Source organism: Talpa europaea (assembly GCF_964194135.1).
Source record: "Talpa europaea genome assembly, chromosome: 1".
Taxonomy (NCBI): Eukaryota; Metazoa; Chordata; class Mammalia; order Eulipotyphla; family Talpidae; genus Talpa; species Talpa europaea.
In genome coordinates this window covers 134,391,905-134,411,250 of record NC_140073.1, presented here as the reverse complement: position 1 = coordinate 134,411,250, position 19,346 = coordinate 134,391,905, and the positions used below count along the sequence as shown (strand labels likewise).

Sequence of the window (19,346 nt, the reverse complement as noted above, 5' to 3'; positions counted from 1 at the left end):
CTACCGAATTCAACTCCCTTCTGCCTAATTGCACTAAATCTTGACTTTCTGTTGCTCCTGGACTCAGAAAACAGGAGGGCGTCTAACCAATTTAGCACTGATTTGAGTGTGTTCATTGTGGATTTCAGAGTTTAATGCCAATGGGGACTGTACAGACACACATGCTTATTCATACCAAACTTTTCAGAGCACTCTAGCTCCCTGGAAATGCTAAAATGTTTTTCCAAATAAAATGAATGTTATGGCTACAGTTTAGCAGAATAAACATGCTTTCAAGGTTTGATCTCTCTGCATACTAGCTCCATGACTGACAACTCCTCAAGTTGTCAGTTGTATTTCCTTCAGAAGCTTGGTTTAGTCCAGGAAGTTCAAGAATCTGGATTAATGAATCATCTTTTAATTTTACTTAGATGGTGGCAAATATAAAGCTACAATGAGGTCTCAAATATCAGTGTGAAGACTTCCCTCCATTGGTCTGTGGATCTCACCACAATCTTGTTATATCTGCTCCACGTTGTCCTGTGGGTGTCAATGCACGTAGATCTAAAAACTAAGAATAATGAGTTTCACAGTAGTTTTTTCCTATTTTTTGTTAGTTACTCAGTCACGATTTAAGAAAATGTTCCTTTGAGTTGCTTTTCATTGCTATTACAGGGAAGCAGTGCTATTGTTAGAGCACAGTGGCTAGGTTGGGCTTCTCTCCCTTGCAGAGCTCTGAGCTCTCTTGCATGTGAAAGTTTTAGGTGGCCTCCAACCTTCAGCTCTGTACTCCTGCAGAAGGGGACAAAACCAGAGCTCCTTAAAATATCTAGTGACTTGTGGCCAAAACATCATTAGGAGCCTCTGTGATGGCTTGGCCATGTCCAGTCAGGTCAGCAAGCAGGGGAATGCGTTGTTGGATCTACAGCTCCCTGTGCCACTCTGTTCCTCTGAGACAGTTAGTATCCTGAGCTACAGGGGCACACTCAATTGAGGTTTTCGAAAGTCATAAATGAATTGGGAACTTATTCCCTGCTGGGCACCTGCTGGTCTTCTAAATACTCTAAACCACCTGTTCTCCTAAAATACTTGGAAGAGATCTGTAACCTCCGGGTGGCGATGAGCGGAGGGTTGGTACGCGGACACGTATAGAGCTTACGTATGAGCCATTCTTAATGGTTGCTGGGCTTGATGGAGCCGCATCACACGTATCAGCTTGGTTTCTTTCAGGCAGGGTCAAAGGGGGCATGTGTTATACTTCAAGCAACAAAAGCACACTGCTGTCATCGATTTGGTGCCTCCTTTAATGCCCCCAGGATTGGCACTGCTTCATTGGCTGGGTGTACAATACAAAATCACACTTCCAGCAGCTGGTCCCCAGCCTGTGTGTGGAGGTGCTGTGCTCTTCAGGTGCCCGTTATGGTGACAACAGAGGCATTCTCTCCTGGGGCCATTCTTCTCCCACACGCAGAGTGTCTCACCTCCCACTACGCCTCCTGGCTGTCCCTGTGTGGCCTTGGCCTTCATCCAGAAGGAGCCTCTGACTTGGCTGGGTCAGATAATCTACAGGAATTTGGTTGAACTGTGGTTCATACTGAAGAACTGATTTTTAATTCTTCAAATGAAGTTATGTTTTCCCACCTGATGGCTTTCTTCTCAAAGGTTCTTTTTTAGTTTGAGGGGAATGCAGCTTTCAGCATGTTGGCCAGGAACCCCTATAGCTCACCTGAACGCCACCTTTGGATAAGCACGGTCTGGCATCCTCAACTTTTTTTCACAAATTGCAAACAGTCTAAAGGTATCTGGCTTTGGAGAGATGACAGGACAAAAACCAACTTGACAGTCGATTTTCAAGAGGGCCATAAGTAAATTGTAGACTAGAAAATGATACCTCTTAAAGTCCAGTAAATGACATGATTTAAGTCTAAAACCAGCAGTTGCTTCATTCTTGGTAACAGAACTCTCTTTTACATTAAAAAATAAGACAAAACTAGATACTGCGTGGATGCTATGCATTCAATAACACTATAATTTGTTAAATCTTGACAAACAGGTATTCTAATCCCAGTTAAAATATGTTTACATTGAACTGAAAATTCTTTCTTTCTTTTTTGGGGAGAGGGATTGAAACACAAATGTGAAAAGGGTTAAAGTATTTCAAGGGTCACTGAGTGATTCAAACTGCTGCCCCCAGGTTTGGTGTTTCCTGGTCTCTTGTTTTGTGTTCTCGTTTGGGTCAGATTATAAATTATAGAAGTTCTGTAAAATAAGTAGAAAAAACTGCAAAGCTCAAAAGAAATTGTGATGGGTTTTGGAAGGTGGGGTTTCAGCTTTTCAAAGCTCTGTCATCTTCTCAACTGCAGACCTGGCCATTGGTAATGCCCTGACTTTTCTTAAATACAGCAGATAAAGAATGAGTTAGTTTCATATTTCTTCTCCCTCCCTCTGTTTTATTTTTTAAATTCCCTTCCTCCTCAAACTTTCCAGAAAGCTTTTCATCTTCCATTCTCCATACTGGCAACCACATGTATACACACACATATACACACACACACCCCCCACACGATCTCTGCCCTCTACTACCTGCTGGTGATCAATCTCCAGAGGCCACAGTCAGCCCCTCCCTGTCCCCAAGTGCAGATGGCACTGCTTGGAGCTGACACCTCCAGAGCATGGCTTCCTGTGTGACCTACCCAGAGGGCCCTCTTTTTCCCAATTACGTTTTAGCCTTCCACTGGGAGCCTAAAGTCAAGCCCCCAGTTATGGTAATTACAGGCAGATTTGGGGATGACTCTGAAACCAGGTATGTCCAAGCTCTTGTGCCTGGAACATGGAGGAAGGACGGTGAGGAGGACCCAGGGAGTTTCAGCTCTCTTCTCCTGATCACCTTGGTCCTTGAAACAGATTCCTTCTGGAAACTGACTAGCTTTGCACATTCTCCCAGGATGCTAATACTGCATTTGCATCTTGCTTTTATATAAAAATGGAAGAAATATGGGAAATGCATATATCAAATCTGTGGTCTGGGAACCTGAGAAATTTTATAAATAAAGATATGTCATCTTCCTTCGGGTACAAGACATTTCAAAGAGCTCACTAGTCATGTTTGCTGTTGTTTTTTCCTTTTTCTCAATGAAAAAAAACGACTCACTTAAGATGCCCATGTTTGCAGGCACTTTTCACATTTAACAACTCATAAGGTGGCTGGAGCTCAGCCTGAGAGTGGATGATGATTCGGGCAGAGACTATCCGTGCTGCCCCTTCTGCAGGGTGTGGCAGGTGATCTAGCCGGGGAGGCACCCAGGGTAGAGTTCCATTGTTATTTGCCTTTTCAACTACCATTTTCACTGAGTGGAACAATGCTAAACTTATATCAGATATCAGGCTGTTTTTATGACCAGATTCTTTTTCCTTCTGTATCTGCCCCTCCTCCATCCCAAATTCTAGTCCTTTCCTTTTCCCTCTGACTAGCAGTCAAACGCTGCAACCTTGGTGAGGAAATCCTAATCTGTACCACAAAGAATTCTTAACAGGAAGATAGCCCTAAGGTCCAGAATGGGCAAAGGCGATGCTAGACAGTGTCCTTTCTGGACTGTGTGGAGCTCGGCGGTGTTCAGCTATACGGCTGCGGTCATGGGGTTCTTCTGCCGGGGGTCCTGGCCTCGGTAGAGGTACCGGTCTGGGCTGCCCCCTCGGGGTCCTGGTCTGCCCATTTCTTGATAGGCTGGTACTCTGTGGTGCTGAGGAGGGGAAGGTGGAACATCTTGACGGAAGGGTCCTTTGTGCTGGGGGGCTGGTGGAGGTGGGTAGTACTGAGGATACCGGAGATCTGCCACCCTCAAATCTGGGGGGCGTGGATAGCTTCCTTTGGGAAGATGCATAGGATGAGCACCTGGATAATAGGGAAGCTCCCGTTCCTTGTAGAGTCCTCGAGGCGCTGCTGTCAGGTAGTCTACAGACTCTCCTGGGCCTCCCCTGGGAAGAGAACAGACACATCAATGGCTACGAGGCTGGCGGCTCAGTGCCAAACCATTTTCCTCAGCCTTCCATGAAGTGTGGCCATAGCCTAGGTCTGGCCAGTGGGGTGAGAGCAGAAGTGATATGTGCCCTCAAAAAGAGAGGGCAACTCTTTGGTCCCTAGAGAAGTCACTTTTGACCAAATGATATCTTAGAATATCATATGCTGAAAAAGGCAGAGCAGCCGGAAGGAAAGAGTCTGGGTTCTTGATGCCATGGAGCCAACATGTCATCTGGGACTGCTCACACTCAGATTGGTTCATGAGAGAGAAATATATTTCTGCCTTGTTTATACCCTCTGATGTTGGCTTAGATTACAGTAACCAAATTAGTTTTCTAAAGGAGGCAGAGTTCTACTCTCTTAAAGCTGGGATTATTTGCACCCCCCCCCACACCCCTCTCTCTGTCTCACTGAGGACTGTCCCCCTTATAATGGTGGAAATGTACAGGTTATTCTGGATGATACAGCTTCCTATGACTTGCATTCACTTCTCTCCTAAGTCTGTGGACTGCTTTTTACATGGGTCATGGTCTTGGGGTCACTCTGGATGGCCTCTGTCACATCCCTGTGTGGAGTATTTTGCTCTCCCCTCTCTACAGTTCCTAGGAAGAGTCCCAACCCAGAGCTAGGAACTACCCATCTAGAATTTTGATATAAAGCAATTCTACTGCAGAGTCAAGAAATACCACCAGATCAGTAGCAGTGTAGGAAAAGGCAAACCAGCTGTGAGCTCCACTGTGTGACCAGTAGGCACACAGAGAGGCCCGGGACAAGAATAAACACTAACAGAGAGTGACCCTGTCTGGATCTCTCTACGAAGACAGCAGGCATCTTCTGATCCATTTGCCATAACAGAAGCAATACGTCTCTAAACGTTGTACAGATGACTGCATCTTATCTAGCCTGGGGTTAAACACATGAGTTCTGTTTGCAGCTCTTAAAATCCCATAAACCTTCTGTGCACATATTCACCACCACCATCCTCAGATCATTTTTTACCACTCCCCCTTTGATTATTTTTTTTTTTAAAGAAAAACAGCAACAATAATAATTAATGAAAAGCTCTCCAACATCGGAGTACAAACTGGTAGAACACTTGAAAGAAATGACAGGGCTGTAAGAACAGAGTGTCTGTGGTTAATCAAGCACTGTCAATGAGGGTCAAAATCACCCTGTAATCTGCAGAGTTTGATGTTAAAACAGCTCTGTAAGCTCCCCAATCAATGAAGGTTTGACAAGCTCCAAGAGAGGGTGCATGTGGAATGCAGCATATAACACATTCATAAGGATGAACAATGGAATTCTCTCTTTACATTTTATGTCTTAATTTGGCTATGCATAATAATGAAAGATAGATCCTTGAGCTTAGGGTAATTTGGTTAGTGAGAGTTTTCAGATAAAAAAATTAAATTGTTTGTGTACAAGTTATTACGGCATCAAGCGCTATTATTCAGTGCAGTGTGCTTCGCTCTATTTTAAATTACCCATGACAAATAGAGCACAAATACATAATCTGTCACTCCAGTCCTGGGAAATAAAAGATCGAGGTTTCACCTACTCTTCCCTTTAAATTTTAGTTTTGATTTAGAAAATGTCCAGCATTCATGATATTTTTATAGTAAAATTTTTAGCCTTCCCACCCCCATGTTCCTTTTTATTTCCTTTCAGTTCATGTTAGAGATTTCCGAAACACACAAAACAATCCTTAACCTGTGCTTTCTCTCCAAGCCTACTGAAGATATTTCTCTGCATGAAGTGAAACATGTGGTTTTTCTGCACTCATTTTAAGCCCTTGGGATAAATCACTGACATTTGCAACACACAAACATTATCTGCTTTAAAATGAACATACAACCAGCTCTCCCTCTGGACCTTCTTAGCGTGAGTGTTTCCTGTTTAAAATGGAAAGAGAGAAAGGAGGAATTCCAGGCCTTGGACTTTTAGGGTCCTGTTCTCTCCCGGGAGATTTCTCTCTTTTAAAACAGAACATTATAAAAGACAGCCTCGCCTTGGGTTTTTAAAAATTTTTAGAGAGACAGTCCAGATCAAGTGGTGATGGGGCAGAAGCCACCCTGCAAGGTGCTGTGTGTAGCTGGGGGGGGGGGGGGCCTGGATCTCTCCCCCTACATTTCACCCCTGTGGCCTGTCTCCCTCTCCCTGCCAGAGGCAGGAGCTGTCCCTGGGCAGATGGGGCAGAACTCGTTAGTTTTGGGGTCCCATCTTCCTTCTTGTGAGGGCAAGGTTTTTAAGTCTGGGAGTTTGCTTACATGAGGCAGAAGCCAAAAGAGGTAGCTGTTCTTTGTCAAGAAATGAAATCATGGAAATCATCTTTTCCTGTAGAACTCATCATAACAGTTATCGTTTCAAATTTTTCATAGAGAAGGCAAACAATGAGCTAGCCTATGAAAACACTGTTTAAGGTTCAAAGAGAGCTGGAAGAATTTTTCTTTCTTTGATGGGGCTGTTGCTTGTAAGAACTTTTTGCTCAAAATTGAATGTTTCCTTCAGACTTTCGTCAGGGCAAATTCTAAGTGGTTGTGAATGTATATGTTCACGTAGTTAAAAAGAACAACTTTTAAACAGGAGCATAAGCCTCCTCCTTATTAACTACAGAACTCTATATGGATAAAGGAAGAAAGAGCGAACTGAAATTTTAGCTTTGTTAATCTTGAGTTTTTTCTTTTTATAATTTCTTTATTTGGGTGAAATGTAGTATTTGTGGAAAAGCATAAAACCAATTCATTCCAGGGTACAAAAAATATTTCTCATAGTGACTGATGCTATACATATTTGAGTCAACTCTGAGAAAGCTGGAAAAGCCTCCTCTGGAGATTCTGAAAACAAGGATCCAAATGACAAATACATTGGGACTTCAAGACCCCTCATTTTGCATGTGAACTCTTGAGTTTTATTTGAATATGTTATTTTTTTCTTAGAAAAACCTTTCAACTGAATATCTAACTGAAAAACCATATTGACTTAAAGAGAAACCTATATTTGCTTTTTTATAATATAACTATTTGAGAAAGCTGTTATGAAAATATATTTTTAAAATTTCACTTTATTATTGATGAGACTCATTTCTGGAAGATAAAAGGAATTAGATTTTGTTGGAAAACTCACAGGAACTATCTCAGGAGTATACTCTACAATCACAAACATGCAATAATGAAATTGATCCTTTAAGCTAACCATGACAAAATGATATGCTATTGCCATATGTACAGAAATAACAAGGATCACCTGAGATTTCCCTCTTTTGACATCTCAGTATGTCACTCTTCTTCATTAAACAAAAAGGGACTGAAAGTAAGACCAATAAGGCCAGATAATAGACCCTGGGCACCAAACATCATCTTTTTATGCAAGAATGGAAGGCATACTCTTACACTGGGTAAGATATTGAGTGGGGAAAGGGTTCAGTAATGGAAAGACTGGATCACTGGCAAGACTTTTTATCTAAGAATGAGGTGGTTCTACGTACTGGGCTAGATGAAGAAGCATGAAGAGTTGTGTCCTCCCATCTCCCCCTGCATTACTCCTTCTTCTCCCACCTCAATTGTAAATAAAATCTCTTTCCCCTGAGCTCACCACAGTAGGTCATTCTCACCTCATATGTCTTTCACCCCGCCTCCTGGCTAGGTGTACACTTCACTGGAGCAAGAACATTTGGAAGGAAGGAGCTGAGTCTTATCTATCTAGTGATCTTCCTTGGAATTTAACACAGGGCTTCGCATGTCAAAGGTGCTCCATCAATATATGTTGAGTTTGTTGAAGAACATTTAAATTAAAGAGAAAACCCACAAACATACACAGTAACCATAGAGGGTCACTGTGTGTAGGGGCTGGAGGTAGGTAGATGGGTAGATGAATAAAGGAGAAAGCAGACTCTCATTGAAAGTTAGATATTGACAACAGTTGAGTAAGACTGGTCTCAGTTTTTAAAGAAGGAAGGAGGAAAGGAAGGTGAGATGGTGAGCTGAATAACAGTTGCATTGGGTTCAACTCAGAATGACTTGTAAATGTCATCAGGGCAGGGGTTATGACATTTGTCCTGCTTGCCCAGAACAGAAGCATGATGTCTTACCTCTGTTGTTTTGCATAGTGCTGGAAATACAGTAGGTGTTTAATAAATCTTGGACTTGATTTTAATTGTGTTGACTTACCAGTGAGGTCAACCAGGACTAACGGATGAACGTTAAGTATATTAAGTACAGTTAAGTGTATTTATTAAAGAATCAGTTAAGGGCTATTTCTGTCATGGTCCAGCAAGGAAAATTTGTTTCTGTCATAAAAACTTCTTAATATATGCTTACCATGAAGTTTAAAAAATACAGTGCATGAAGTTTTAACTAAAGGGCTGTAAGGAGACCATGCCAAAGGTGAAGAGCAGGTGCGATCACCACAGTGTCAAGGAGGATTGATGAACACGAACCGGAGGTCAAGGAGATGTTCAGTTCCTCCTTGTCACAGCACTTCCCAACCTTTTTTCCACCAGAATTCACATGATTGATGACTTTCATATAAGACCACGTGCCTAGGAGAGGCAGAAGCTAGGAATATGCTAACTTCCTCACCACATGCTGTAACTCAAGGCCCTTCCCTCCCACTGAAGAAAGAACAAGGGGAGTCAAGTGAGTGGGGTGGGGGCGTTATTAAGGAAGAAACTTATATCTGCTATAATTTATTAAAATAAATCATTTATAATCTTTAGTTTTTCAAGAGTCATGGACAAATCCTTGCAATACAGAGCTGCTCACAATTCACCTATTGTCCCAAGGCTGAGTATAAGAACCACTGCTGTATCTATCTGATGAGCTCCTTTTAGAGGGAAAAATGGCAGGCGAAGGTGAAGAAAAAGAAGGGAAAATCAACTAATATTGAGACACGTAAGCAACCAGAAAATAGTTTGTTTTGGGAGGAGATGAGTTTAGCAGGCATAAAAATAAGGTATGCAGTAAAAAGTGTGAGGGTCATAAAGAATTTATGCGCAAAGGTGAGTATATCCAGCTTAGTCGCTGGCATTGGGTTTCTCATGGAAAAGCTTCCAAAGGGGAGAATGTTTTGTTATTCTTAATTACTGTAAAGTATGATGTGTGCTATTAGCAGCCAAACGAAGATAATTTCTTAACTTTCAAAGTAAGCCTTTACGTATTTCCTTTTTTGGTAATAATTGACTGTGGCCAAATTTGGGGTTCAAATGGAGGAAATAACATGATGTAAAACTCCCAGTGCTGTCGAAGGGAGGTCCTTGCACCCCTCAGCAGAAAGTCGACATCTGGCAAAACCACACTCCTCAACACGCCGCTCATGGATTATTTAGTGGCTGAGCCGGTGTTGGTGCTTTCTTCTCTGGTTCTTTCACAAATACTAAAGCTAAAAAAGATCAGCGCAAACTAATATACTTGTAGGCGCTGGGATCGCCCATGCTGTGTGGACAGAGATGCTTTTAGTCTGTGTTTGGAATTCCTTTGGTGTCAGGTTTCCATTCACCAGGCCTTCATCCTTGGTCCAGGCATGAATGTGGTCAGCCAGGATTAGCAGAGCCCACTGCAATGTGTATTACATCGTTTTGATTTCTGCAGATTTTACAGAATCATAAAATATAATGATCATTTGATGGCTGATGCTATAAAAACAATTTTAGAAAAAAAATTCCACTTTCATCACTCGCTTTTCCCATTGCTTTATGAGGTAAGGACTCTGCTGTTTGCAAAGACCTGGAGAAGGAAAAGATTTGCCATCAGATACCTTTAGTCCCTGCTAGGACCAAAGACATGTTTGCAAAGAAAATGAAAGAGAAGATACTTACTTAGTGAAGTGAGGTGTTCTACATACACTTTATTTATGTTATATGGGAAATGGCCCTTAAGAACATTTCATCCTATCAGTAGATGGGAGGTATTCCCTAAAAATGGTCTTGCTAAAATAATGCCTTTTTTGGGGGGTGGGTGAGGTTCATAAAGTGGGTGCCGAGGACAACTAGAAAGGGCAAACATGAGAGCTTATGCACAGAAGGAATTGTGAAAAACCAAAACTGTTGAGAGTGACTGCAAAGAAAAGTCAAGAAATTCATTTGAACACTGCCTGCACGTAATCACCCCGTCTTTTTAGCCACAGAAGAGGTCTTATTTAAAGAGAATGGCAATCAAAGGAAGAAATCATGACTCGGTAGGCCACTAACATTATCTCTCTTTCAAAGTAGTTCCTGGAATTTCAATATCTAAACACGGGGGGGTTTCATCCAATTGTCATGCAAGAGACAACAGTTCAATTTTAAGGTCAGACTTGGAGGGCCAACAGGTTCTGAAGTGCAGGGACCTGAATTCTAAAGAAGGCCTCCCCCAGCCCTCACAGAAGCATGACATAGGATTTTGCTCAAGGTGACTGCCTGAAGACAGGACATTCTAGAGGTGAAAGGCACTGCTCTTCCCTGATTCATTTAGATTATTTTTTGAGTAATACCTGAAACTTTTGAATAAGATATTCATACATTGCTGCCACCTTTTTACCTGCCCCCAAGCCCATGCTGTTAATTTCTGAAGTCTGGGCCATGGGAGAATTTTGATTAAAACTACCTATCACATCAGATCATTAGCATTCTTTTTCTCAAGGGTTAGGACCACAGCAATGGAGTTCTGAAGTGTGTGTGTGTGTGTGTGTGTGTGTGTGTGTGTGTAAAGGCTTCCATACCATGATTTCATCTAGACCTGGGAGCATCCTGCCATTGTACTTCTCTTATTCTGAACTTTGCAAGTGGAAGCACTGGGGACCTGTGCCACTACTGCATTTCGTAAACTCAGCCCTGTGCTCCAAACTGGATTTAAACTTCCAAATACCAAAGCCTTCCCAGCACAGCAGCTGTTTCTGGAGTGGCTCCAGCATGCCAGGTCCCATCCTAGCATTTTCTCCACATTCACATGTTTATTTTCACAACAACATTCCAAGGTCAGTACTGGTATTATCCCTGGTTTGCAGATGAGGAACTGAGGAACAGAGATTAAGTAACCCGATCAAGGTACACTGGAAGTGGCAAGGCCCAGAATCAAGTCCAGGCCAACTAACCTGGAGGATACATGTGTGATCAGGAAGCTGGACCATTCAGCCTTTCACCTCTCTTGCTTCGACCTGCTCAGAAGGTGCCTATCGGCAGCAAGTGAAAGAAATTGGTTTATATTTAGAAATTCATTCAAAAAGACTATGGTAAAAAGGCAAAGAAATTGTCTGTGGGTATTTAGGCTTTTAAAGATGCCCAAGAAGGGGAAGTTACTGATAATTTTATTCAGAGACCTTTAGCTACTTTTCCTTGGGGGAAAACACAGATTTCTGGTGTCTCTATGAAAATCAAAAGACACATTCATGTGTTTCTGTTTGCAAGGCTCTGTGTTCAAGGCTACAAATTTGAATGTTGGTATCATTAAGAATCAATGGTGTGTTTATTAAAAAAATAGATTCTGGGATTTTAATCCCAGAGGTGGGTTGGTTTGAAATGGGATTGGGAACCCACACTTTGCCCAAGTCCCCTGATGATTCAGATGCAGGTGGTACATGCTTTAAGGAGTCATACTGTGTCCATACGGGTTAGGAATATATGTAAAACTGCTCTTCAAACAATCTGGAATCAAATAAAACCATTGCAACAGAAAGCAATTCAGCTGGAATGGGCACATGAGGATATAAACAACAGGAGTAAGGACATAAAGTTGAAAAATCTTGGAAAGTGGAAATCACAGGTATTTTTTGACACTGACTGGTGAAAAGTGGGTGAGTGAGAAGCTGCTCAGTGTGCAGAGACTGTGTGGAGCCTGCTCACGGAGAACCATAAAGCCAGGGGAAGATTAAGGATTGTGGTTTTTATTCAGTAGGATTTGAAGCCGGGAAGTGATGCCAATTACCCATGGGACAGCTCCACTTGGAGGTTCCTTAGGCACCACACGCCTTACAGGCATACTGCTAGCTAATGACCTCTCCCCAGATCTGCTGCTTCTCCATGGGTCCCTTTGAAGAATGATGTAATCTACACAGTGAACAATGCCAGAAATCTAGACTTCTTTGCCAGTCCTGCTCTAGCCAGACATGAGGTTGTAGAAAATGCTCTCTTAAGTATTCTCACTGCCATGGCCATACTTTAGGTTTAAACCCCTTTCTACTGGACTAGTCATAGCATATTAGGACAGGCCAGATATGGCCTCCCAAAGGAGCAATTCAGCAGCATAGAGCCAAGTACATGAGAATGCGGAGGACAGTTGAATTTTGTAACCTTCAAGCCAGCTGCCACCAACTTCAAAGTAATTTCAAGTGTGTTGTACTTATTCTCCAATGAAAAGACATGGCATGATTTCTAAAGACTGGAGAGTTCCATTTTTTCTTGGGAACGGTATGAGCATTTACATTTTTTTGGATATGATTCTCTCACATTTAAACCCTGACAACAGGCAAAGTCTTTTGTTTGTGTCTAAAATTGAAATCTACCTGCTACCTGTAAACCATTTTTTTTTTTAAGTCAGGTAATCTTTTCCCATAAATGTGTGAGGTCTTTATGTTTCCCAAACCTCTGGGCTCACTTTCTACCTAAAGAAATAAGCATGGTGGTATTAGTATTGGATTTTTAAGCAGTTGAAAGACAACTGGACCAGAAACCATTGTAAACAGGAGCAGCACTGGGTTCGCTCTGGAGAGGACGGATTTGACATCAGCACCTCCAAATACTGACTCCATCTCATCTCCAACCATGTAGGTTTCCTGTCCAAAGGGTGTCTCTCATCCTCTTCTCAATAGTGACAAGGGCTTCCTGGTCCCAAATTGATTGGAGAGGGCACCATGAAGGGTAGAGCCCCATCCCAGAGCTCACTTGGGGCTAGGGGAGGTTTGCATTTTGATAACTGATTCAGCCACCATTATGCTGGGCTGTGTTTTAGAAATTTATACTTTAATAATCTTCCTGATGCCCAGCACCCAGGCAGTGGGCCCATTCTCCAATTTCTACCATATAATAAACCTAAATATTTTGGACCTCTCGCTATTAATTTTGATGTGTTATCTAAGCACCTCATGATCATTGTTACCAAAGTGTGGATGATAATTCTCTGCCTTCGTCTCCCATCTGTGCTAACAGTTCCCAGAGCTGCAGGCTGAGCCAGTGGGCACCAGGAGGCTCTGCCCTTGGCCCCACTCAGCCCTCCTGTCTGGAATCCAGCTCATTATTGCACAAAGTGCTTTGGAGACAGCATGAGCACGGCGCTCCACACAATGTCACATTCTTGAATTCAACTTTCATTTTTGCACGTGAAATGGATTTCGAACACAAAGGTGACTGAACTGTATTGTCAAAATGATTTTCAACAAATAAGATATTAGGAAAGTCTTAGGGGCTGATGACTAGAGCTGATCACCCATCCTGCCTTGGTCTCTTCATCCTCTGCTAATCACTACATGGCCAGTAAAAAAACTGGTTGTTAATATCATCACAGACCTTTTACTCAGAAATCTCCTTTATTGAAATGAGAGCCTTCTTTGTCCCTTTTTCTTTCTGCTGCCTGACAGTCAGCCCAACTTCTTCGGGTTCCATCTTTGCCTTTGATGATGGCAAAATTGAAGAGCTGGCAAATCAAGGCTTATAATAGCCCAAGCTGATTGGGGCTATGAGATGACTCGGCACTCAAAATTACTTCTTTTTCTTCTTTGTTCCTTTTTGTCTCAAATGTTCTTGTACAGTCACTGTCCTGAGCTTTCTCATATCCCCCTCTCTTACCTGCCCCCCTGACTCCCTTTAGCAAACTAATATGTGGGTTCAGAGCCATTGATGAGTGCTTTTAAAAAAAAAGAAAGCAGACCAAGCTTTTATTGTGAGCGGGTGCCTTCAGATGTCATTTCATCCTACATTTGTTCTCTAACTCCCTGATTATTGATTTATTCCTTGAAGAACTCAAAGAAAACTGTACATTCACCCTCTCTTCTATTTCTTTGAGTGTTGCCTTATTCTCAGTCATCTTTGCTGCTGGTATATGTACCGATATGAAAAGATAAATGCATTTATCACATGCATTCTATTATCAGCACGGCAGCAACTTCAATTCTTGAAATCAGTCACGAAATGGAAGCTTTAATAATTTAAATAAAAGCTTATCATACAAAAGCAAATATTTACAAGTATGAGTTGTCTAATTTAAAGAAATTAATTAAAAGTAAATGCTGAAGTGATTTAAAACTAAAGAGCCATTACCAAATAAAACATTATTTACCATGTAGCCCACGCCTGCTTGATTTTGAATTTCAGGAGAGGAGGGATCCAGGCTGTCCCTTCACTTGTGGTTTCCAAACCCACCAACCTACTTGGGAACCAGTCTCACTTGCCCATTAGGGCGGGCAGGTGCTCTCAGGGTTTGACATTCTTTAGGGTCTTAGGTCTCAGGGCCTCTAGATTTAGCATGATGGGGAGAGCATGCAATTTAGAGGCAGAAGATTGGGTCTGACTTGAGAAATAGGATCTAGGTGACTTAGCTTTTTTGGAGCCTTGATGACCTCATAGGTAAAATAGGGATATTGTAACTGCCTTTCCTTCCTTTGCATACTAGTGATGGGAACTGAATAAGAAAAAACAAACCAACAAAAAGACCAGCATACCTTGGTCCTCAATACTTATTGAATTTGAAGTCACATGCAATTACTATTAAGATAAATAAAATGGGATCTTCTATGTAGAGATTAAGGTGATTGTCTGAAGACCTAGAATGAGCAAATAAACAAATGCATAACAAATCCAAAACCAATGACCGCAGTGTGGGCTCTGTGTCCTACTCCACACACTGCACACCCTTGGGCTAGTCAGGAGTATCCTTAGCACAGGGGCAACCTGCACAGCCACAGAATATATACCTCCAGCTAGCCTACCACGCACGTCTACAAACTTTCAGTTTGCTGCTGTCATTCCAACACTGACTGCTTTGTCACATATGTATCAGCCTCCCTATTATTCTGTAAACCCAGGCCTTCCTTTCCTTCAAGGCCACACTGATCTGCTTCTCTCCTTGCCGGTTCCCATCTGCTCCAGCCGCTGTTTATACTGCAGCCCCTGCCTGTGGGGATAACTCTCATCTTCTAGATTCTGCATCATCACATTAAGTTTGCATCCTCTGCTACCAGGTGTATGTTAACCAAATTCCCCACTTATAGGCATGACAGTGCCCTGGGAAGTAGGCTAAAATTTCTATCACCTACCCCAGTCAATTTTTAAATCTTGAAAAACACAGTAATTCTCCATCACTAGTTCTGTGCTGTAAAGAACTACAGAAGGGAGAGAGCCAGGCGGGGCCTGGGATAAAATTGCAAAGACAGGGACATATCTCAGGGAGCTTCAGTCAAGTGATTTTACTTTTTCAGACATTATCTTCAACTTTGTAAAACGAAGACATTAGAATAGGGGCCCCCAATCAGCACCAGGGCTTACAATTTCATGGCTCTTCCAGGAAACTACACAGGCTCCAGTCCTAATTGGCCTCTGATCACACGGCTGCATTTCAGCCTGACCCCTGCAAGGGTGACCCTGCCTGGACTTCCTCACTTATCTGTGCCTTAGTTTCTCCATCTGTAAAGTAATATGTGCTTTTCTTCTCACAAGAGAGACTGAAATGACAGAGGTGAAAGTGTACTGGAGGAAAATTGGGGCAGAAAGAATCTAAGATCTGATATTACTCTGTGCCTCAAAGGTTGCAATTATGAGGGGAGACTTGCCTTCCCTAAAAGGATTTCCAGATCAGCATTAGCCATCCCCACTGAGCAGTATTAGGTAGGTATTTGTCTGGCAAACAATGTGCTAGGACAAGTTTCACTCTAGTCCTTGGCAGAGCAGAACCAGACCTCCGTTAACAGAGAGGTATGTCCCACTTCAGAAAAGCTGGGCTCTAATTTACCTCGTTGCCCGACACATTTTATGAGGAATGTATGGAGTTAACTGTTATCAGGTGGTTAAGCAATTTGATGAGGTGTGAACTAGCCCTTTAATTGTTTTATTTACAACACACTTATCCTTCCCTACTATCCCACTGGGGAGTTCTCTTAGTTGATTAATTTTAGTTAGGTTAAGTGAACGACAATTTGGTGAAACCAAAAGCTGAAAAATATCCACTGGAGATTTTGCAGTCTTACAGTTATTTGTTAAGTGAAGTTAAAAGAATCAATAAAACAACCACCACAACACAAAAAGAGATTATTGTTTATCATCATCATCACCATTTACAATATAATAACATGGACAATAAGATGAGGAAAAAATAACTAAATTTTAAATCTACTTGTTTTTCTCTGGATACTTTATCTGGTACAAAGAAATGGCTTCAGAGGAACATTTCCTTGGTCAGGAGCAGGTAATCAGAATTATTTTTAGGAGCCAAAGGCTTACTTTTAAAAAATAATTGTATTATTTTTCCTCTTTAGTTTTAAATGTGGTTGGATGACACTCCTAATGTTCACCTAGCATGGAAGACCATCTTACCCCTTGGTTGGTGTAAGGTCAGGAACAGGACACAGAGCAGTTTTTCTGATCCCAGGCAGACCGGGTAAAGGAGGAGTCAGAGTCCTCAGTGGGTTTTTTGCAGGTCTTTCATTGGGGTTCACCAGGCATATGGCAGGCATGGGTGCTGGGGGGCCGGGAGGCTGGCAGGCCTCCCAGCCCCCAGTAAATCCTCACTCTATCTGGGCTCTCTGGTGATCTCGGCTTCTCTTCGGCTTCTGCTGCTGCTTTCTCCGCTTCTGGCGTCCCTGTGACGCCGCCCTGAAAAGCAGTCTTAGCGCAGGTGTACCCACTTCAGGTGCCTGCCATCAGGCATGCATTCAGGATCACAGGGTTCCCTCATCTATCCTGATGGCGGGAGGGCAGAAAAGCCTGATACCTTTTACCTTACCCTACAGTTGGTGACGGTGTGAAATGAACACCAAAATATCAGCTCAAGAACCGACAACAAGGCATTGCATGAGGAAGTCAGGAAATGGGTACAGGTAGTTAGTGAGAATCAGGGACCCCAAAACTCAGGTGCCCAAGCTCATTTATCAAACCGAATGAGGAACAATCATTTGGAGTCACGGTGCCCCCAATATAGTAAAATCTGAATCTTCAGAAACAAAAGCAACAGACCAAAGTTCGTTTTAGGAAAGTGGGCCAAGTAACCTGGGAGATTCAGTGTGTCCCAGTAACCTAAAGATCCCATGGGCCTCAACCAAGCAGCAAGAGACACAACACCGAGACACCCAACATGTGAACCCCCACTCCTTTCCCACTGTAGGGTAAAGAAAATGTCAGGCTTTTCTGCCCTTCCGCCATCAGGATAGATGATGGATCCTTGTCCTGAATGCATGCCTGATGGCGGGCACCTGGAATAGGGTGTGGGCATAGGTAGATGGGATTCAGCTGAGCTAAGACTGTGCTTTTAAGGGCGGCGTCACGGGGGGACGCGAGCAGCACCAGTAGCAGCAGCCGCAGTAGCAGCAGTAGAAGCCGAAGCCGAAGCCGAAGCCGAAGCCGAAGCCGAAGCCGAAGCCGAAGCCGAAGCCGAAGCCGAGAAGCAGCAGAACGAACGCCAGAGAGTCCAGATAGAGTGAACACTTGCTGGGGGCTGGGAGGCCTGCCAACCTCCCAACCAGCAGCCCTGCCTGCCATATGCCTGGTGAACCCCAAATAAAAAACCTGCAAAACTACTGAGGACTCTGACTCCTCCTTTACCCGGTCTGCATGGGATCAGAAAACCTGCACTGTGCCCAATCCTGCCCTTACACCCACCCAGCAGCAACACCCTCGGGACTCCACTCTGCTCGGAGAGCTTTCCTGTCCTTCCTCTTATCTGTCAATAAACTCCTTCTTTTCTGCCTAACACTGGCCACAACATCGAATTCCTTCCTTGCTGAGACAAGGACTGAGAAGAGCTCTGGACCCCACGCCAGGACCCCAAGCCTGATTCAGTATGAGCCCTTAAAAAAAATCTATCCCTAAGGATATTACAACCTCGCTGGGGAGACAAAGAGATGAAAGACAAGACGGGGTGAGTTTGCTCAATGCTGAGTAGGTGCCCTGGGATATCTGATAGGGTAAGAGCTCTGATGAGAGGGAGCGCTGAAGGAATACTGAAGAAGAGTTGGACTTGGTAAAGCAGAACAAAGGGGATGGTGAGCCATGATAAGACTATAAATAAAGAAGTTGAAAAACTGCAGGATACTGGGTAGAAAAGCTTAGAGGCCAGAAAGTGTTCTTGTGTGTAAGTGTCAAGCTTATCTGTCCTAGATATCATTTCTTCCTGATGCCTTATTTCTGAATCAGATGTCCCTTTAATGAACTTACGGAGTAATGTCAGTAATATTAGAAAATGAAGTCATGATTGGTTTAAATTTATATGGTAAGATTATATAAGATCATGGAAAATCTTTAATATAATGCAGACTTTCTGCTTGCATAGGAAATATTCTGCCTCTATGGAATTGCTAAACACTATATTTAATTACCCCTTTTTCTTGTGTGTGTCCCCCAATATACTGTGAGTTTTGTGATGAGGAGGACTATTACTGAATTCACTGTTGACTCCCCATGCCTGGCACACGGTAAACCCTCAATACAATATTTATGAAATGAATGCTAGCTGGATTCCTCTTGTGGATAAAGGGGTCCTCTTTATTTAAAGAGTGGCTGTTTGCCAACTGACAAAAAAAAAAGTTCATTCAAGTTTCAGCCTTTCGTACTTCTCTGCCCCAGCAGCTGGCATTTTGCTAGTGGCTTAGTGATCAAGCTCCCTTCTCGGACACAAGCTCCAATAAATGGGTCTCTGTTGAGAAGGTCGGCTCATCTGTGCTGCAGTAAACAAGAGCACTGGGTTCAAGTCCCACTCTGCCACTGGCTCTGAATGAGAAATTTCAGTGTTCATTTTCTTTACTCTAAAGTGGGGATTGTAATGCCAAGTTCATGGGGTTGTTGGGAGTGAAGATGAAATTAGAGAAGTATGGAAAACACAGGTAAGAGCCAAAGCCCTATTTAATTGTGTCATTAATTGGTTTTAGTATTACCCTTCTTCTTTCTCCAGACCTGAGGTTCTGCCCTGCCCATTAAAATCCTCAAAGGAGTGAGCTCACAGTCCTCAATCTTCCTGTCTAAGATCGGGGAATCTTCACTCACTGCTGGACCTTTATGATGTCAAAAGACACTTCACCTTTGGGTTTTAACACATGACCCCTCAGGCTCCTCTATGCCTGTTGGTGTCTTGAATTTTTGTCCAAACCTTGTCTCTGATGGCCTCTGTCACCAGACTACCTCCTTTTTTCTTTCTCTAGGGGTTTCTTCTGATCCCCCCTTCTACCTCCAGAAATTCCTGTA

At 42.8% G+C, this 19,346-nt stretch overlaps 1 protein-coding gene across 4 annotated transcripts in view; it reads right to left on the bottom strand.

The window, feature by feature from the left end:
- Positions 1–3,596: 3,596 nt before the first annotated feature.
- Positions 3,597–19,346, bottom strand: part of PARD3B (par-3 family cell polarity regulator beta) — a gene marked incomplete at both ends in the record, with an annotated part of 909,806 nt that continues 894,056 nt past the window's right edge. For all 4 annotated transcript variants that reach the window (XM_084247417.1, XM_084247420.1, XM_084247419.1 and 1 more), the window contains one exon: positions 3,597–3,954. In XM_084247417.1, coding sequence (XP_084103543.1) covers positions 3,597–3,954 — 358 coding nt within the window. The remainder of the gene's footprint in view (positions 3,955–19,346) is intronic.